Raw genomic sequence first — 20,959 nt, 5'->3', positions numbered from 1 at the left:
TAGATTAGATCGACCTACTTTAGATCGACCTAACTCCCTGGGGGTTCACGCTAAATAGCTGTCAGCTGGGCAGACACAAAAGTTAATTACCCTCTTACAGCTTGTAGTAGGCGGGACGGACATTTAAGTCGGATTATCTGAAAGTAATCTAGTGAGACTCCCCACGGGGATAGATCGATCTAAAATCTATGGGAATAGAGCCTAAGAGGCATGTTCAATACCACCTTAAGGCATAAACGACTGAATTGTTTAGTTATAACTGGTCAACACAAGTTTCATGAAACAGACCTGTATTGCCAACTTAGGAGTAGGGTTTAATTTTCTACTCTGTTACCCTATATAGATACCATCCCTTAGAAAACAGCTGATGTTTTTCTTTTTATTTTGGTTGACCAAAGTAAAATATTTAAAAAGAGCATCTGTAAACCAGTTACATGCTTGTGTAATCTAATGGCCTGTTGTCTGAAACAAAATCAACTGATTTACATTATTTTTCTTTTTTCAGTTACGATGTATTATTGTCAAATGCATAAGGAAAGTTTGCGAATGATGAGTGGCTGAAACCTAATTGCAAAATGCTTTTGTTGATGGCAACCCCCATCTCTTTTTGAGTTCTTTGAGGGAAATACACCCAGGAGAAGAACTGAGATACAACTATGATGACAAAACTGCTCCATGGAGGCAAGTGTTTTAAACTCATAATAAATCTTCAGTATGGTAGCAGTGCGGTAATCATACTCGCTATAACATTGATGAGGGTTTTTTTTTGCTTTGAAATAATATATTTATAATAATATTAATATACTAGTCCATAACGAATGATTATAGGATCAGATAATAAACCTGACCAGAAAATGGGTGAAAATGAGTAAATGCATGAATAAAATATGTGTCACACTAACATTGCAAATGTTTTTAATCAGAATAATGGATACTTTTAGAAAAAATGCAATGTTACTGGTAAATATGATATGCTTTTAGTGGATTTCTTTTTCAGCTTTATACATTTGTACCTTAATTTAGCTTCCTGAAATTTTCAGGTCAGCTTCATAAGAAAAGGTAGATCCATGAAATCAGAGGAGGAGGCAGGGGACAGACCACCAGTCCCAGATAGCAATGAGCGGTCGGGCCGACGTCGGCATTGGTCGGCACGGTCGCGGTCGGCAGTCGTTGTCGGGCCGACGTCGGGCCACTATTAGTGACCCGACGTCGGGCCGACGGCGTGAAGCAGTCGTCGGCCCGACGTCGGTATAACGGTGGCTCATCAGCTGTGCGTCGGGCCACTACTGGTGACCCGACGTCGGGCCGACGACTGCTTCACGCCGTCGACCCGACGTCGGTATAACGGTGGCTCACCAGCTGTGCTCGATTTGCACTAAGCGGCCAATTTCAAATCGAGGTCACCCACACTAAGCGGCCATAGATCGTTGCAAGTGCACTTGACGGTTATTTCATATTTTCCGTATTTTGCACCAAATTGTTAGGTAAGTATTTACTTTAAAGTGTTTATGTTTTTCGTACTATAGGTGGAGGTTTATTTGTTGTAGATGAATTAACGAAAACAAGCAAATCTGTCAATAATTTGTTAGTCGTAGCTGCAGGCAGTTGGCGCGCTGCATGCCACCTTTGAACCAACGTCGGGGCGACGTTGGGTTTCCGGCGGCCAAAAAGATTTTCCCGCTCAAATTCTTTTATGCTTTGAAAGACATTTCAATTACCACATTTCATGTATAGACAATTTATAAATGTGAATGAGCAACGTTCTAGTCCTTTTTTTGTACTTAGGAGTATATATTGTTTATATTTTCTCTAGTTGAATTTGAAATGCTTATATAATAGGGGTATATAGCAAGGCTGCATGATACTAACATGTAAACTTATAATGTCAGCATGGGTTTAACACTGGATAAACCTTCATGGCATACATTCCAAACTGAGTTTAGCATTAAGGGGTATAATGTCCACTCAGATTTTTACAGGTTTTCTGTTCAAAATTGGACCTCAGTAGGCTAACCTAAAATCCAGAGGTGGTTCTTTTAGGGAGGGGGGGGGGCAAGTTTAAATTGAATTTTTTTCTAGATGTTTAGTCAAATACCCACAGGGTATGATATAATAATGTTTCTTTTTTTGGTTTAGGCTCATAATTAGACAAGGCATTTTGTGCACATTACAAAGCCACACTTAATATGTATCTCATATTTCTCTTATAGTCTTCCATCATGCATTACTACCTATTTGTCGCCTGTGTTGAGCAGTCAATCCTCACAAGAAAATACACTTGAAAGGTATGTGTGTATATATAGTTAAAGTGCTTCAGTGTGTCATTGCCATGGTAAGATGCAGTAGTTTAACTTATATCATCCCTATCAATGGATTAAGTAGTAAACAACTAAGAAATTAATTTAGCCTACTTTTTGCCTGCGACTCTCTTCTGGAATTTAGTACATTATTCTTCTTAAAATATATGTAAGTGACAGGGATGGGGGTAGGAGGAGGAGGCTGGAGAAGAAGAAGGGTAATTTATTTAGCAGAATAACCACTTCCCTGGAAAATAATTACATTATTTCATCTACATTTCAAAGTATACATTAACAACTTCATTTCAATATGCAACATTACGAATAAGCGCGGGTGGATTGGATGCGAACTAGGAAATAAGTCATTAGAAGACAACTGAAACCAACGGTTCAATAATACGATAGAGAAACATGGATTGTTGATTCGTTGCGGCCAAAATCGAGCGTACAAAACTAACCTGTCTGCCCCTGACCTCATAAAGTTTAGAACATTTCACATCGCAAATAGAAAAAATAATAGTTAGAGAAACGTGGATCAGTATCATGCTAGATTCCTTAAGCTTGGTTTCAGTTGTCTTCTTAGCCGTTTTTTATTTTGCATATCAGTGAAATAACATATGATATTAACGGTGAATTTTGTATGTTTTATTAGATTAAGTGTGAGTTTTTATATTTTTTATATTCTCTTCACAGAGAGAGAAGCAGCCCAGGCGCCGCAGCAGAGTTCCTCAGATGAATCTTAGTCATCATCATCATTCCTCTTCGTCCCGTGTGGGAATTAAGGCCACAGTCACTTCTTTCCAGCGTAGTGTCGTAGTCAAAGATATGCTGCAAATCTTGCGACTCACAGAGCGTCATCTATTTGATATGATGTTAACAATGCCATCAAATGTACGTCGGGGAAACGAGGCAGAAATTAAAAGACAGAATTAGACACCACCGCTGCCCTATAAACAACAAAAACCTCTTCGTGCCTGTGGGACAACACAACACTCAGCTAAAGGCATCACCGTCACCGTCTTAAAAGGAAACGACACTAGGCAAAGACGGATCGTCGTACAGAAATGTATTAGAACACTAGACACCTTGAATAATGGACTCAGTAGGGACAATAGTTTCTTAAATGAATATTGATTTTTTATATGTTACGTTTAGCGTTTAGGACGCTTTTGCAGCATCGCGTGCCTTTAACACATCATCGACGCCACATACCCCAGGAGTTTTTCTTCACCATTTTTTTAATGTCTCTGAAGAAGGCCTAGGGACCGAAAGCTTGGATTATATATGACATCTGTAAAGTAGATCTTTAGAGATGCATCAGTAATAATATTTATTTTCAGTATCTAATTGAATTATCGTTATTAACTCACTCAGATTTAAAAAGATGTTTCTTCACAAAACATGATTCACGTTGTTATTATTATTATTATCTTTTAGGCCAACGGGACTTTTTCACTTCAGTGAGAGGGTTATTACGAAGAAACGCCGCTGCTACCCTATTGCCAACGTTCGCCAATTGAGTCATAGCTGGCTGACCATGGAGAGTCCATAATAACATTGGCTAATTAAAGAACGGCATTATTTGCATAACGGTGGTAAAACGATGGTTAACGACGTTGGCGCAAAGTTGGCAAGAAGGTGGCACCGTTGGCATAACAGCGGCTAACCGCCGATAGTAATAGCTCATAACGACATTGGCCCAACGTTGGCGCGACGTCGGCAAAAGGTCGGCATTATAGTGGCTGACCGCCGGTTATCGATAATAACGTTGGCCCGACGTTGGTGCGACGTCGGCAAAAGGTCGGCATAACAGCGGCTAACCGCCGATAGTAATAGCTCATAACGACGTTGGCCCGACGTTGGCGCGAAGTTGGCAAATTGTCGGCATGACAGCGGCTGACCGCCGTTTATCCATAATGACGTCGGCCCAGCGTCGGTGCAACGTTGGCAAAAGGGTGGCAGACCACCGGTGGGCCGACGGCGGGCCGCCGGACACGCCGACTTTGAACCGACGTCGTCTGCCAACGTTGGCCCGACGGAGGCAAAGTCGTCGGGCCGACGTTGGCGCGACCACTCTTTGCTATCTGGGGTGGAATCAGAGATGGAGGCAGGGGACAGACTGTCAGTGGAATCAGACATGGAGACAGGGGACAGACTGTCAGTGGAATCAGAGATGGTGGCAGGGGACAGACTGTCAGTGGAATCAGAGATGGTGGCAGGGGACTACCCTAGGTTCTAGATTCCGGTATTGCCAGCTCAATCTTGATTTCATAGAGTTTAGAGTTTATTTCACTGTAACATATGCATCCACTTGTGTGGATGAAAATGACAATATGAATACAATTTTTTGTGAATATGTAATTAAACAATCACAATGAGTAAGATTATTTACTTATTTACTAAAAAAATATTTCATATATAACCTATATCAGCAATACCAGGCTCTAGCAAACACCGACAAGCTGTTGTCGTTCTTCTTCAAAATTTTGCCTGGGGCACTTCCATATTTGGAAGTAACACGTCACAGCTGTGTCCGCCTGGATCCATATTTGGAGGTCATAAGTCTCGTACGTCACAGCTTTGCCCACCTGGAGCTGCCTTTCCTGCCTTGCGCTGATGTTATCTCGTGCAGACGAGACAAGAAGCAAAGTGGCTGAGTTAGAAGTTTGTATTAAAAATATCTTGCAGTCGAAGGTCAGTGCCACAATACAAGCAACATTCTGCTTTAAAAACTGATTTTGGTGTAGCCATTACAGTGGTATTGGGCATACACTGTAGCCGTCAAACTTGGCACACGGCAATCACGTGTGTTCATGCCTCCAGGGGCAAATGTTTTTTGATAAGCAAAAAATACAAAAAACATTGGATATATCTTTTCTTTTAGAAGAATATTATTTATTTATTCACGTTACATCTTAAATACAGTAAATTAAATTAAATATAGCAGAATTAAATCTGTTTTACTTTTCATTTTGGTTTAATGACATTCAGCTGCCGATTCACTGCGGAACAGTTCTTTTTGATTGACGGAAGTCGTACACTGTCGCTGTTCTTCAGAGTTCACTGTTGAAGCCCGATTCAAAGTGACTCTGACACTCGGGGAAAAGGGGACAGACTGCCAGTGGAATCAGATATGGAGACAGGGGACAGACTGTCAACACTTACAGAATCAGACATGGAGGCCGGGGGCAGACCATCAGTGGAATCAGAGATGGTGGCAGGGGACAGACTGGCAGTGGAATCAGACATGGAGGCAGGGGACAGACCGTCAGTGGAATCAGAGGTGGAAGCAGGGGACAGACTATTGCTCCAGTCATCAGCCACCTGGATCAGGTAATGGAACTGCATTAATTTTTCCAATGTAAATTTTGTCAATATTAATGTAAACATGTATGTACCTGGGGTGGCGCTAGCAATTTTATTCATTTAGCCAAATTACTACTTTTCATCGCTTTTTTGTCCAAACGGTTTAAATTTGACTAAAATCAGTCAAATCAACCCTATTTTGTTTAGCCAAATTCAGTCAGTTTTAGCATATGGCTAAACTGGTGAGTGTTAGCGCTACCCCAGTATACAGTACATGAGGCTGATAGGCTACTAGACTAGTATAATTACAATATGTTTATTTATTTATTTTTTTTTTTATTTATCTTTGAAAATTCTATAGGAGCTCCTAAATTGCAGTATGGATTTTTAAAGATATTACGTATGTCAGTTATTTTATCAAGTATATCATAATCATAAACTACTGTATTTTTTTTTAATGAAAATTTATATTGTTGGATTGGTCAAATAAGAGGTCCTAACAAAAGAAATGTTGCATTTTTTTTTTCAGTCAGTATACAGTCCATTTATTTCATAGAAAACAACTGCATGTACCCAGAAATTATTTGTCCTATTTTTTTATTTGAAACCATTCATTTTATAGTAAGCATATCTGAAAGATTCAGTAGAGTGCTACTGATACACATGTTCACCAAATGACATCACCTAAGGCTTTTCCATCTGCAAATTATAGTACTACTTTGTGCATGAATTATAATCAACAATGTGACTATCATATAATTGGCACTTGGAATATGCCCCACAATAACTGGAAACAAAAGCTTGCTCCTTATTAACTTGGAAAAAAAAATTATTTTTACTTTTTCAAAAAACAAAATGCTTTAGCCTGCATACCTTTTTTTTCTATAGGAAAATTCTGGCAGAGAAAGATGCCTGGAAAGTCAGTTCCACAAAGGTTGTTCTCAGCAAAATACAAGTGGTGAGAAATGGAGTGACAACAGTAAAGTAAGTATCACTGAACCGGCAACAAATTATCAACTTTAAAGAGCTAAATATTTATTAAGATGATTATGAGAAAAATATTTTTTTAATTGGTAGTTGGAAAAAAAATCAATACATATGTACCTGCCTGTAAAGATATGGCAGTCTGTATATTAGGGTGTGAAAAGGCCGATTTGTACATGTATAGTAGATTTTACCTATATTATGATGTTGCCAGCAGTGCTGCTTTTGCTGCTCTAGGCCAACTTTGAAAGTTAACTTGAAATTTGTGGGGTTGAAAAGTGTAGTATTTAGATATACTTGCTTTGAACATGAATAGGAACCTAATGCACTCTTTAAAATTTTGCTCTTGAATTTGGCTTAGAGTGACAGGTTAGGTCAGAAATATTACTCGTGTTGTTTTGTTTGGGTCTGATGATAAACCCCTCAAGTCACCAGCAATCAACATGCACCAGTTTTAACACTGCTGATTTTGTGAATGGTTGCACTACCTGATAACATGTAAAACACCGATGAAATATGGTTCTATTTATGTCAGGTGGGTGGTTGCACAGGAAACTTTTACAAGTTGTGTAAAAAACAATGTGCAGAGCGACAGAACAGGAAACGTAGGGAAAAAAACATGCAGAGCGACAAAAAAAGGAAGGGAAAAGTAAGTCTTGAAGTCCTACCAATAAAATATTTTCAACAGAGATGTTACCAACTATGAGAAATAAATTTGAATAGAAATAATTTATTACTGCATGGACAACATGTATTAAGTATATTTGTAAACTGTCTCTATAGGTACAGGGAGATATGGAAGATGACACAAGTGACTGGTATGAGTCAAGTGATGAGGAATGGAGTGACAAGTGTAAAGCAAGTATCATTGAACTGGCAACAAATTATCAACTTTAAAGAGTTAAATTTTGATAAAGATGTTTTCAAAAAAAAAAAAGTAATTTGTTGGTTTTGTCAAAATGTGAATATTTGTTGGAAGAAGGGTTTGTATGTACCTGTCTAGCTGTTAAGCAAATGGTGGTCAACACTGGTGCCCAGTGCTATTTTCACTGACTTTTTAGGTCAAGTACCACCCACGTGCTCTGTAAAGTGTTGAAAAACAAAAATTTCCATCATATTGAATAATGGTGTATACATTTGTACATTTTTCTCACTCTAGGAAAGAGAATCAGACTCTGACTTGGTTCATGCCGACTTGATCTCAAAAAAAAAAAAAAAAGGCAAGTACCATATAAAGCTATCCTTTAAGTGAACAATTCAAGATAGATAATTCAATTATTGATAAATAATTAATTTAATTAACAAAAATAAGACATCATCTGTTACATTTTTAAACAAAATTTCCCTAAACAATATGCAGCATGTTTATTTTTATGTATATCTCATTGTACATTTTAGCCCCGAGCATATAAGAGATGGAGTAAGGAGGAAACAGATGAAGTGTTACGCATTTCAGGAAATACATAGGTCATTCCATGGGTAACAAATATCCAGGTAATTCTTAAACCACTTTCATATGGCCTGGGGATGAGCAGCTATAGTGTCAAGATCCACTTACACATTATAGTTTGATATCATACAATAACTTTTACACTAAATATCCTATTTACTTATCACATGAATTAAAATTGTATTTATTTTTATTTATTATTTTATTATTCAAGAAAAGAAAAACAACAGAATTTCTTGGCAACAGGTAAAGTGGCTGACTTTGAAAAAAAATATTCAACGAAAAACAGAAATTTAAAGGAAAATTGGCAAAATAACTTGTTAGACCATGGTTATTGTAGTGTTTCCCAGGATTGTTGAAACAGGCTGGTTTTTCAAACATAAACATGCAGTTTTGTTAGTTCTCTAATTGTTTAACAAAGCCAGTTAACTTTATGTTTTAGTTATGAAAAAAGTGTTTAAAATCATGTTGTAATATGGTGTTTAACAGGATCTGGTTCAATAAAAGTTATTATTAAAAATGAATGATGATTTTTGCACACACTCATTTAAATTCACATCCAATGTACCATAAATCCTGCTGGTTTAGGCTACAACAGGCAATATAAATTAGACATTGGTAGAAAATGGGTTGTTTTCTATCACTTATGAGACCCTTTAACCTTATCCCCAAAACTATTGAAACTAGATGAATTTTTAAGTTGAAATATATATGAAAGGTAGCAATACAAAACAAATGTTTCATGTTTTGAAACAGATGCAAGTGACAGCTATATGTGCAGACACATCTGTGTCTGTACATAAAAATACCTTGAAAATATATCTTATTAAAACAAATATTTTGTAAAATAACAAACCCAAGGTTTAGTCAGGACTGTGGATTTACCTACAGGTAAATATACAAAGCATTCTAAATGAAGTAAAAGCCCTAGTGCCCGCTTCGAGTGACAGATGATATTTCTCCCTGAATGGCCATTGGCAGATTCACTTTGTTTATTTATTCAAAAAGCTGTATTCAAATGCATTTCCTGATATTTCTCTCCTATTCCCACTGTCTGTGTCCCTGGTTTGTTTTTATCAACAAGTAATTGTTAAAATGATAGCATGATTAATCTGTTCATAATAAAATAACTTATGGCTTAAAATGTTTCAAAAATTATCTCCCCACTCATATTCCCAAAATCAAGTTTGTAATCATGTCCACTTGACTGTCAGTCTTTTCTTCAAATCTGCAGTCAATCCCTCCACATTTATCACCTGAAGTATACAAAAACAATTAGAAAATAAGTTCATCTGGATGTATTATGTATAATATAGTCTTAAGAGATTCATTTTGACCACAACTCCACCTAGTGGTCAAACAATAGCACTGAGGAAGACTGCAGCAAAGAGCAGTTGAAAATTTCTGCACATACAGGTAATTTAACATCTTTTGCCTCGTTCTCTTTTAGATGGAAAAAAATTAATCTCTTAAGAATATATTGTTCAAAAACAATACTAATTGTACCCATGGCTCACTAGTAAGCATAGAAACAAATCTCATATTTCTACTTACAAATTAAATGGAAAAATGCTGACACCATGAAAAAAACTGGATGATATTACTGTGATATGTAATTAAATGATTTGTGTACTGTAGTAACACATCTATGGGTTCATAATACTGATCTGTTCACCTGATTTTGTGAGAAGGTAAAATTACACAGCACTCCATTGACTGTTAACTGACTTGGCTTGGTTCCTATGTTAAATATAGTGAGGTTCCCCAGCACCATGTCTTCATGATACCCCAGGTGGTCCACCGCCGAGGTAATCTGTCTGTCCTGAAGGTAATTTATGTAATCATCTGGCCTCTGAATTCCCATAGGTCTATATATTTCAGTGTTATCATATACATGGGCTTTAGGAAACGATGGCAATAACACTTATACAAATATGTGAAGTTCTTAAATTATGTACATAAAAATAAACAAAAACTATTAATACAATTTTAAGCCAATCTTCCATATTATTTAAAAGTAAATAATTTGGGGAAAAAAAACAAACTTACCTTTTTACTGGCTGAAAATAAGATTCTATTATATTTTGACTTCTGGATAGAGTCTGAAAAAGTGTTGAAATAAAATCAGATTAAGAAATAAATCAATTTAACCAAAATCTGTGATTATTTTGGGTTTTTGATGTAATAAAACTATTTATAAAAAGTTTGATAAAACTGTGCCAAACAATTATTTTCAAATTGTTGTTATTATTACCTGCTGACTTTCCATCATCTGCATACAACTCTCCCTCGCTTTTCCCATCATCCAACAATGCTACCACCAGACCAAACTTGTTTTTCCGACTGAAAATTATTTGTGATGGTTCACAGGTTTCTGAGAATGCTTATTTATCAATTTATTCATTCATTTTTAATGCAAAATTGGAATGAAATGTTTTGCTGCATATTTAACAGCCAATACCAAGCCAAGTAATAATACTGCTTAAAACCCAAAAATCATCCTCAAAAACCCAAAATTTTTTCTCTCTAGTTTTCAAAGACAGGACTTATCAAGTCTGACACCAGCGGTCTCTCTGTGCTTTAGGGAAATACATAAGTGATTCACATTCATAAGAAGTTCTTAAGCAAATTCAGAAAGCCAAATTATGTACCTCATTGTTGTAGTGAGATTGGGTGTTTGTGTCACTATGACACAGCCCTCTCTCAAGTGAACATTTATCTTATCTAATGGAGTTGCTATGGTAACATATTGTCCATTGGATTTCTGTTGACTCCCCGTCTGAATGTCGTACCAGCTACCTTTTGGAAAATACCCCTGGACTTCTGTAGTGTTCTGAAAAATTATTAACAATTCCATCATAATTCATACAAAGAAGAACCAATCCATAACAAAAGAAGAACTAATCCAACATTAAAGTCATAATAACTCTTCATTTTGGCCAAAAATTGGATTTTCCTGGAGTAAACGGCAATTTTCCCGTACTTACCAATGGTCAGCGACCCCATTCCTGCATTCAAAGTTAATCCAGGGTTTTTTTCCTAAACGTACGGTTTTTTGTTAAAATCTCTTAAGAGATTTTAACTGACGGAGCTCTCTCTGACATCGCATAGTCACTGTTGACCTACTTAAAACCGCGGGAAAAGCAGACAACAACAACACTATATAAGATTCATGAGATATATTCGTCTTTTTGTTAAAAATACATTAATATCCACAATGTGTGCCGTTCTGGGCTTTTTGTTATCCGACGCACTGTACAAAAACTCGCAACTTACGTCTGCGTCCGCATTAATGCGTTTGGCGCCATATGTTATTTTGGTCTCGAATGAACGCGAGAATCCGCGTGACACCATTACGTCATTAGCAACGAATGCCTTGATGAAAGCTTCGAAAGCCCTATTGACAAGCACAGATTTTAGTTTTACTACAATAACGGCCGTTTTAGTGGTAAAATACAATAGAATATATTTCCATGCGTTGTTTACAGTGTATTTCATGCAGAATTTTGAATCTCAAAGGAAGAGTTATTATTGCTTTAAATGAAATTGTTGACTGCAGCTTGCAAATTATTTCCTGATAATTCTTCAGAAGTAAAAATAAAGTCACATCTTCATTAAAATCTTTTTTGTCATTTAAATCTTTCATAAAACAATTTTGTCATTTCTAAAAGAATAAGCACAAACAATGCCTCTAAACTAAGCATACAGGTACATGTCTTTACCTCAGAAAGCACAGGTGATATCAGAAAACATTTTCCCCACATAAACTGTTGGTCAATACCGTATGTATTTTTATCTTTTGGATATCTGAAAGAAAAATTAATGATACCAAAAATAAATAATAAATTTATGCTTTTACACAAATAAATACACAAAGGAAACAAGAAATGCACACACATAATTTCAAAATTAATGTTACACCTCTTTTTCACCCTTTGGTGTCTTTGATAGTTTGGTGCAAGCTATGTCACTTGATTGTTTATAAAAAGCTAGTTCTCCATTAACTTAAATCATTCTAATACACCCTTGCTACTACAACTACTACAATGAAAACTACTACGGCTACTACTTCTAATTACTACTACTTTGAGAACCAGATAGACAAGCAGTTTCAGACTACCTACTCAAAGAATAAAGGCCTGAGTACTGTTTCTCCTCTGGTGTGACTGTTATAGAACAGTGTGTAAAGGTGTGGTAACAAGCTATACCTCAGCAAGTAGGCTTTCCTGGTAGAGTCTATCAACGTTTTACTGAACATGGTAGGATCATGACTCTGAATAGAAAACAGAGGGTTAATCACAATATGCCAATAACACTTCATAGTAAATATCACATTTATACATGAATTTTGTGTCCTTTTATTAATATTCTTTATAGGCAGTTGTTTCAAAATAATAAAGAAAGAAAGAAAGAAAGAATAATGGAATGAATGACTGCATAAATGAATGAACAAATTTATTAAAATGTAAATCTCATTACATATTTCACATAGAGTATAATTTCACTTGTAACTAACATTTGTATCTCTTTCCTGATGTGAGCGTGAAAAGGTGTAGAAGGCACCAAGCTGGTACCACCTCTGACACAATGGCTCTGTGGTGTTCATTCTGAACCCACAGATGTCAGCTCCAACCATAGGAATTCCAAACAAATTGAAGTTCAGGATGCCTGAAATTATTCAACCAAAAAGAAAAAAAACTTATCAGAAAATAGATACGATGATATATGTGGGAAAAGGCAGAATGTTGTGAGCAGAGCTTGAGCATGACAGGTATATTAAACATGTGTTAGGTGAGATGATGCTGGTTGTACCATTCTGTTTATTGTGCTGGTTATTTTATTGCATTAGTTGTGACATGTGGCAGAGTTTGCTGCACCACTATATTACTGAGTTAGAGGCAGCAGTGTGTTTGGTGTGAAAATGTGCTAGTTGTGACAATGCACTGGAAGTATACATATACCTGGAATGGAGGCATACAAGTCATGCCAGGTGGCAGCATTGTCTCCAGTCCAGTGGCCTCCATACCTGCCTTGACCTGGATACGTGGATCTTGAGATGACAAATGGACGTTGGTTTGGTCGAGCATTCAACAAAGCACTGCAAGGATACATTTCAAAATCAGGATAACTTATGCTCAATGAAAACACATCATTTTTCCATCCAAAATTACAGTTGGCAATATTCAACAGTATCTTGACTGTGGTATCCTTAACATTTGGTGCTTCAAAATCACTGTTGCATGACAACATAAAGCAATAAATAAAAGCAGAATGGATGTCATTTCTAAATAAATTTGAAAATGTAGGATTATGAGAGTTTAAAATACTTGTGGGACATTTTGGTCATCATCAGCCCATACAAGTTGTGCAGGTTGTAGTGTGAGGAGGTGTACTGAGTGGATGACGGGCAGATGGTGAAAAATTTCAGACTTCCTCCATGAACTGCTGGGACATATGGTGGGTTTTCCAGAGAAGAATTTTTGGGGCAACCATCCACTGCCCCATTGACCATGTTGGAAGGTTCATTCATGTCCTAGACCAAAAAAGGGAAAAAACTAAATAATTTAAATCAAAACTTGAGGGAGGAAAGGTGAACATTTTTTTCTTTAGAGGGAATATCCATATCACTGAAAAATGTATTATCCTTAAGTATAACTTGTTTTCCAATGTGGAAAATATAACATAAAAATATCAGTTTAGTCCAAGATTTGATAGTGTTGTCAATTTCTATTTTAAGAGTTGAACAAGAAAAGATATAATACCAGGTACTGGACCAGTATCATTTGTCACATGTACATAATGTCTCAGCACTTTTACTCATGGTTACAAGAACAAAAGCCCATTACAAAGAATGAATTAAAATCCCTCCTTACCACCCACATCCCGTCAAATTCCACCTGATTGTGGAAGCCAGTCACCAAGGTGGTCCAGTACTTCTGAGCCTTGGGATGGGTCCAGTCCACCCACACTGTAGTACCTGGCCACACCTAAGAAATATAACAATTTCAAAACATATATACAGATTTATTTCCTATAACATCTGTTTTGCACATGTAATAAGGCAGGGTATTGTATTTTTCATTCAATAGTGGCAGTTACTCAGAGATGCATAATAAATTTATCTAAAAATCGAAATTGTATGTGTACAGAAAGCTATCCATTAATCCTGGTGACTCTTACTGATGCTTAAAGACTGGATATTTTCACAATTAAACTTGATACACATGCACATGGCATCCAAATGGGATACAGCAATTACCTTCCCAACAAGTGGTTTTCCTGTGACATTATCCTTGATAAAGAGGTCTAATTCCATACCATAGTCATATGGCAAATAAGAACCAATGGGCTGAGAATTACTTAGGCCAGGATCCTGTAAAACAGATATCATCTTATAATATATATCTTAAATGACAAGAATAATTCTTCAATCTAAATATAAATACTGACCAGTTGCTAAAAAGTATTCAGTAACTAAATATGGGACAAACACACCATGTATGTGATATTTTATTATTAATTGATGAATTGAACTATGTACTTTGGGAACAGTGAAGTTAGTATCACTTCAATATTTGTTAGCTGTACCTCAGTCATGTTTTTGGGTTATAAGAACAAAGTATGAAGACATGGCTCAATGACCTTGTGACTAGGGGTCAGGGGACCACTTGAGTTAATTGCAAAACAGCCAAAAAAAACAGATTTCAGACTAAAATTAAAAAAAATCATATCTTGTGTCCTTTTCTTACAAAGATCATCATGTAGTGCATGCCCATGCCATGCAGTGTCCTTGCCAGTCCTGGCACATCTCCAAACCTCTCTGCATCATAAGTGAAGTCCATCCAGCCATAGCTGTAATCAAGATCATCCCACTGGACGTCCTGAATGCAAACCCGCAGTTAGCTGTTGTCAACTCTATGTCTACTTTTAAAAACATATCAATTAATCAATCAACTAACAAACCAATAAATAAAATGATTAATAAATTAATATACGTAATCTACCTGCCTGATATAAAATAATATAAAATGTGGCACAGGTTGAGTTTACAACTGAGTGACAGAGTATAAACTAAAACCAATGGCACTTCAATTAAACCTTTTTAATGTAGTTTAAGATATACTTATGTGTGTAAATCAACTAGTATACAAATTAATCAAACACTTAAACATTTTCTTTCAATTATTATAATTTCATTATGAAATATGTAACATGTGGCTGCCTCACTGAAAACAGGCAAATAATACTGCAAAGAATATGACTCCAAAAGGTAAAATTTATTTCACTTTCTTATTCTTATCCCTTTCCCAACCTGAGGGATTCCAGCAGCATGAGTTCGTAGAGCAACATCCAGGGTCTGATTGACTGACTTGTAACCATAGCGACAGATATGAAACCCTAAACTCCAATATGGTGGCATAAATGGGCGGCCAATGAGCTCTGTGTACTGAGAAATGACATTGGCTGGACTTGGACCTGTGAAGATATAGAAGTCTAGGATACCACCAATGGCCCTCCAGGTAATAGCTGGCGCAGGCTGAAGAATAACATCTGCAAATGAGTAAAATGTTATTGATTAGTCTGCAACCAGAATAAAATAAATATTTTCTATGCTTCTTACATCATTCTTACGTTATAGGTACATGTATCATTATCGTTTCAAAGTCAACTATACATTTTAATCATTTAAACTGCTTCAGACAGAGACATATTTTAATAACACATTGACATGTGTGGGTGCAAAAACACACTCGCACACACACATACTACCACTCACACACGTGCACACACACACACACACACACACACACACACACACGTCTGTGTACCCATAGCATTGCTGTTCAGCAAAAAGACTCCATGACTTCTACCATCCTCCTCCATCACCAGATAGAAAGGGTGTGACCCATAAAGGTTGCTGTGCTCCTAGAATATAACCACAATAAATGTTTTTAAATACACATTTTATTTATTGGCAGTGTGGGGGGAGAAGAAGTATAATAATAATAATAATAATAATCTTTATTGGTATATTACAACCCGAAATAAAATGAAATGTATGTATGTGAGAGAAGCCTGGTCTTTTTTTGCCCTGCTGCACTATAGACGTTCTTACCTCCCTGGGGAGGATACAGCCCGCCTGCCATATTAGGCGCTCAGAGCTAACCTTTCAATTCTGCACTTGCCAGACCAGGCCCCTGCTTCAACCCCTTAGTGCTGAGTGCCAAGCGGGGAGACAGCAGGTACCATTTATAAAGGACTGGTATGTCCCCGGATGGGTTTGAACCCACGTCCTCCCGCTCCGGAGGCGGACACTCTAACCACAACGCCATCCAGTCGGTCCTAACAATGGGGCATTTAAGAGTAAAACTTTAAGTGTTACATTCCTACTGGCCCAAGATCCATGAATGAAACTCTTGATATGTGTGTAAGAACAATTAACATTGTTTCATCTCATTAACATCTCATTAGACTACTCAGTACACACACACACACATACAGCCTAATGTGTAAAACTCTCTGATCTGCACCCACCTCACAAACAAACACACAAATGCACATACACTCACACACCACCACTGGCCCTGTAGCCTACCACTGGTGGCCTGTCCTTATTCCATAGAGTGACCCTGGTCCAGTTCAGTGAGTGCAGCAGTGTGGCCCTGTGCTCACCCAATCCATAGACATACCTGCTGGGCAGCAGTGTGGACAACTGTAGAAACTGGTCAGCAAAGATGAAGCCACCAACACTGGTGTCTAAACTGAAAGAGAAATTTTGTTAAGTGTCGCACAAATCGGGGTCTGAAAGCTACCATTATATTTTTCAATTCTAGCTACTTAAAACGAGAATAAAATCCAGAATTCTGCATAGAATGGTACATGTACCAGTACACCAGAACAAAAGAACGTGAGATGATTGACAGTGCTGATCTGAAAGGAACTCCAACTGATATTTCTTTGCTCTTAAAAATTATTGAAATTTTGTAAATAAAATTGAAGTTCAGAGTTACATTGTCTTACAGTTTGACATGTCCATCCTTCCTGTACACTTGAAAGCTGAAGGGAGACTCTGTTATCTTAATGTCAAAGGATGAAGCAGCTGAAGAAGAACCGAATATCTTTGCTGGCTTGTTTATTTCAACTGGAACTTCATATCTTGGGTGCAAAGGATCATATATCTGGGATGAAAGAGTTCCACAAAAAGTGACAATTTTCTGCAAGACGCTACTAAATCATAGTCAATATATCAAGTAGATTGAAACTGCACAAAAATAAATAAATCTAACACACGCACACACACAAAGTTATTATTTACCCGACCCCACTAGTATTTTAACTTTGATTTACAGCTGAAATACTTTTTTTTACATTTTGCTTAATCAATAACAGCGTGCTAATAGATTTTTTATGCAGGCTTGAATCACTTACTTTTATATGGATTCTATAACTTGACTCATATGTTACAACCAGTTTCAGAAGTTTTACATCTTCTTTGTAATATGAACTGGTGTTTCTTGACAAAAAAGCAGTGATTTTATCTGAGGTCCGTGAAATATTACCAACGTGATATGCTGTGTAGTTCACGGGATAAAAGCAAGATGGCACGCCAACGGAAGACACTGAATTTAAGTTTGAAGCAGACGGGGTGGTTGGTTTCCAGCAACAGCCACGAGAAGCGCAAATGGATTTCGTAGCACCGACTTCTGGGTGGCAGTCAAATTTTCTCTCATCCGTAATTGCACATTCTTGTTTTACGTTTGTTCCAGCCGCTTTGACTCGGAAGAATAAACGCTGAACAATGGACCCAGGATCTCGAGAAGGGCCTGAGGAAATATATACCCACAGCAACGTGAAGCATGCTATCAGTACTATCGTAAACACTGATGTCAGTGACAGCCAAAAACAGCCAGAATTTTTGATCAGGCAGTCATGCGAGCTCTGCTTTCTTTTTGGTAGCCGTATTAGCGTTTCTGTGTCTTTTGTCATTTTGCAGCTTCACAATAAGCAGATCTTCAAATACATTGACGATGGAAATATAGCTACTCCAACTAAACACTGACAGCGGCTACTCTAGGATCTGTTGTGTATTCATCGGAAGTTGCTGACGCAGAGCTATATACCTGAATGATATTTAGTTTCGCGCCTACTTTCACTTTGCACTGCTCGTTCAAGAAGTTATAACTTCTTGGTTCGTTAGACTAAAGTCTAGTGGGTGGATGTATTTTATAAAAAAAGGTGTTTCTTTCTAATTTCTGTTATTCATTCCAACTAAATTTTAGTAGGTTTTCCTGGATTTAGATTTTAATTGTCTCCTCATTTTTTATTTGCTTCTGCAGTTTAATTTTCTGCAGTTCAGATAATCACCAAAAGAGAGGAAAAGAAAATAATTTTTCATAACATATCTGGTATCTAGGATAAGGAAAAAATAAAATGATATGTGAATAAGCATATTAAAGAAAATGAATTATTGGATAATAATAATAAATTATCATAATAAATAACATCAGATATCATTTGGATGTTGAATAAAGATACTCGGGTGTACCCAATTACCGTCTACAACCGACCACTACCGTCCACCGAAGATACAGGGTTTTAATCAGGAAATAAAGGAATTTTTTCCTACTCATAAATCATTGAGTGACATATCCCTGCACTTGAATAAGATGTTTTATTAAATTTTCAATTTGATGATTTTGTTCTGTTTGACTAGTTAGTCATTTAAAATGCCATGTCTAAATGTACAGGTCTATTCATTCCAAGGGGAACTACCAACATCATGTACTTAAATTGAGGCATTTTACAGTTTTTTAAGATTTGAATTGGGAAAGGTTAGTAGCTTTGCAGGACATGTGCCATGGTAGACAAAGAAAATACAACTTAAGGTAATTTTTTAATGCAAATAGCTAGTGGACCTTTGAAATATGTAAATTACAAGACAAGCCAAATGTACTAACCAGGAAAGTAGAAAAAATAAAGTATAGCTACTACCACCAAATTAAGCTGAATTTTTCATTCCTCCCTCTTTGCTATAAATGGCAACCTTAAGATTATTCAAATGAAAATTTTTTTAATACATCAGTTACTGGATGTTCTTGTTTCCTTTTAAAAATGTAAAATACAAATACCTTTCATCTACTACTACATGGTTGTTTTAGTATATATGTACCTGCACATTAAAACCACTTTCTTAGTTTCAATTAAAGATTGTATGATGTGGGAGTTTGAAAGTAACAGGAGGCTATATAGCAATCACCTGAAAACAAAGAATCTGTGATAGTATGAAAATGTGTTTTTCATTTATTAATGCCAGAATTTTTGTATCATGACTTAGAGGAAACCAGCCCCTAATTTCAGTCATGTGTCCCAGCACTTGAGGTATTGTCACACTGTCATGGCCAGCTTAATGCTTGACATTATTGCACATTACTTCACAGATCTGGTTTAAGAATATTATAACATTAAATTTAAAAAAGTCCAGGGCATAATAGGTTGTATAAAATGTGCTTTCTAGTGAGTACTATGCCTATAATGTTATACTGTAGTATTTGCAAATTCAATTTTTCTACTGAGATATGAAAAGTCTCAAACAACTTCTAAACCAAGGTGAGGTTGCTCAGACAATTTTGAATACAGTACAATACATCTCACTATCAGAGGAAGTCCTATATTTAACATGACATAAGTCCCGTAGGGTAAAGGAGGAGTTTCTCCAAATGGCCACATCCAGTATCCTCTCCGTACTGCGTCCCTGGTGTGGTGAGAGAGCCAGGAGACCAGGAACAACAGAGGCAGGTATGGCAGGTGCCTGGTCTGAGTGAGTCTTTGAGTGATGAGTATTACCAGTGAAATTATAGGAATGATGGTTGTAGCATGGAATGGTGGTCTTTGAGGTAAAGACAGGGCAGCCTAGAGAGAAAAAGTTGAAAGTTAGCATTTAAGCATTTGACTCATTTTGTTTTTTTTTAACTACATGTAGAAGCTTATACTGTATACTGCACTCATACTGTATATGTCAGAAACATCTTGCTGTGTACCTAAATAGACAATGGATAGTGTTTTTACATGAATTCCATATGACTGTCAAATAACTTCGACATTGTACCAATTCATGCTGTAACCATTTTAAAATGAACACCAATTGCATTAATAGAAAATATAAATTATCTATATAGAATTGATAAAGTCGTTAGGTATAATAAAAAATAAAGTACACAACATTATTATCAACTGCCATACTTCATTTATTATAAATTGTGTCTGCATGAAATCACCTTTAATTTAAGTGATCTAGCTGCAAGAAAGTGATCAACGTCTACCAAACTGCCCAGAGCGCCACATAATAAAATCTGCAGTAAAGCACCTCGTGGTGAATCAGCTTGTCCATCAATGACAATTGCCCATGAAATCGCTGCAATCAGGCCATGGGTCAAGTTGTCTGACAGTGCTCGTAAAGTATCAGCATAAGCAGATTCAAATGAAAATCCCAACAGCCTGTCGCCTGTGAAGAAAATGACAACAACGAGAGCCTCAAGGAGTGCTATCTTCGGTGTGACCACATACTTCCAGTCTATTGGCATTTCTGTTTCTTCCTCTGGTCTTTGTTGCTACAGAGGCCATAGAGTTCATAAAATAGAAAATGACTCCATGTGCATCAAGTTTTATTGGTCAACATTTTTGTGCAAAATGCTGTCAGCATTCATCTCCATGCCGAAGATTGTTGACGATGTCACAAGGCCGCTCAAGTCCCATTAATTGTTTTAGACAACCGAAAAGAAAATATATCCCATGAATAAGTTTTGGCACGTTAAATATTTAAGAACCTAAAAGCACTTTTCCAAGAAATTCTTTTTATGTTTTCCTTAAATGCAATTTTTTCTTTTTAATGTACTCTTTTTTGAAAATTGAAAAAATAAGCGAC

The 20,959-nt window shown here is 36.7% G+C and overlaps 3 protein-coding genes and 1 long non-coding RNA gene across 4 annotated transcripts; 2 read left to right on the top strand and 2 right to left on the bottom strand.

The window, feature by feature from the left end:
- Positions 1-1,322: 1,322 nt before the first annotated feature.
- Positions 1,323-3,647, top strand: LOC147763477 (uncharacterized). The gene is made up of 3 exons (XR_015333177.1): positions 1,323-1,484; positions 2,211-2,285; positions 2,991-3,647. It is a non-coding gene; the product is annotated as an uncharacterized LOC147763477 (long non-coding RNA).
- A 1,615-nt stretch (positions 3,648-5,262) lies between these two features.
- LOC106174523 (uncharacterized) lies at positions 5,263-7,664 on the top strand. The gene is made up of 4 exons (XM_087006723.1): positions 5,263-5,630; positions 6,492-6,587; positions 7,123-7,236; positions 7,371-7,664. Exons 1-4 carry the CDS (start codon positions 5,431-5,433, stop codon positions 7,588-7,590), a joined length of 630 nt encoding a protein of 209 aa, XP_086862849.1. The 5' UTR covers positions 5,263-5,430; the 3' UTR covers positions 7,591-7,664.
- Positions 7,665-7,847: 183 nt separating this feature from the next.
- Positions 7,848-18,166, bottom strand: LOC106174580 (lysosomal alpha-glucosidase). The gene is made up of 18 exons (XM_013556201.2): positions 17,467-18,166; positions 17,059-17,216; positions 16,634-16,799; positions 15,867-15,963; positions 15,350-15,588; positions 14,787-14,918; positions 14,297-14,410; positions 13,911-14,024; positions 13,365-13,570; positions 12,999-13,135; positions 12,554-12,705; positions 12,162-12,310; positions 11,760-11,844; positions 10,689-10,870; positions 10,292-10,380; positions 10,087-10,139; positions 9,713-9,859; positions 7,848-9,293 (listed from the first exon to the last, which is right to left on the bottom strand). The coding sequence occupies exons 1-18, from the start codon at positions 18,022-18,024 to the stop codon at positions 9,231-9,233; spliced, it is 2,841 nt and encodes a 946-aa protein (XP_013411655.2). The 5' UTR covers positions 18,025-18,166; the 3' UTR covers positions 7,848-9,230.
- Positions 18,167-18,690: 524 nt separating this feature from the next.
- Positions 18,691-20,770, bottom strand: LOC106174543 (transmembrane protein 267-like). Its single transcript, XM_013556149.2, has 2 exons — positions 20,313-20,770; positions 18,691-19,947 (listed from the first exon to the last, which is right to left on the bottom strand). The coding sequence occupies exons 1-2, from the start codon at positions 20,616-20,618 to the stop codon at positions 19,624-19,626; spliced, it is 630 nt and encodes a 209-aa protein (XP_013411603.2). The 5' UTR covers positions 20,619-20,770; the 3' UTR covers positions 18,691-19,623.
- Between the last annotated feature and the right edge of the window lie 189 nt (positions 20,771-20,959).

The sequence above is a fragment of the Lingula anatina genome, chromosome 2 (genome assembly GCF_051362555.1).
Source record: "Lingula anatina isolate TDL-2025a chromosome 2, LinAna3.0, whole genome shotgun sequence".
Taxonomy (NCBI): Eukaryota; Metazoa; Brachiopoda; class Lingulata; order Lingulida; family Lingulidae; genus Lingula; species Lingula anatina.
The sequence above is the reverse complement of the archived record's forward strand: the minus strand, read 5'-3'. Positions and strand labels throughout refer to the sequence as shown.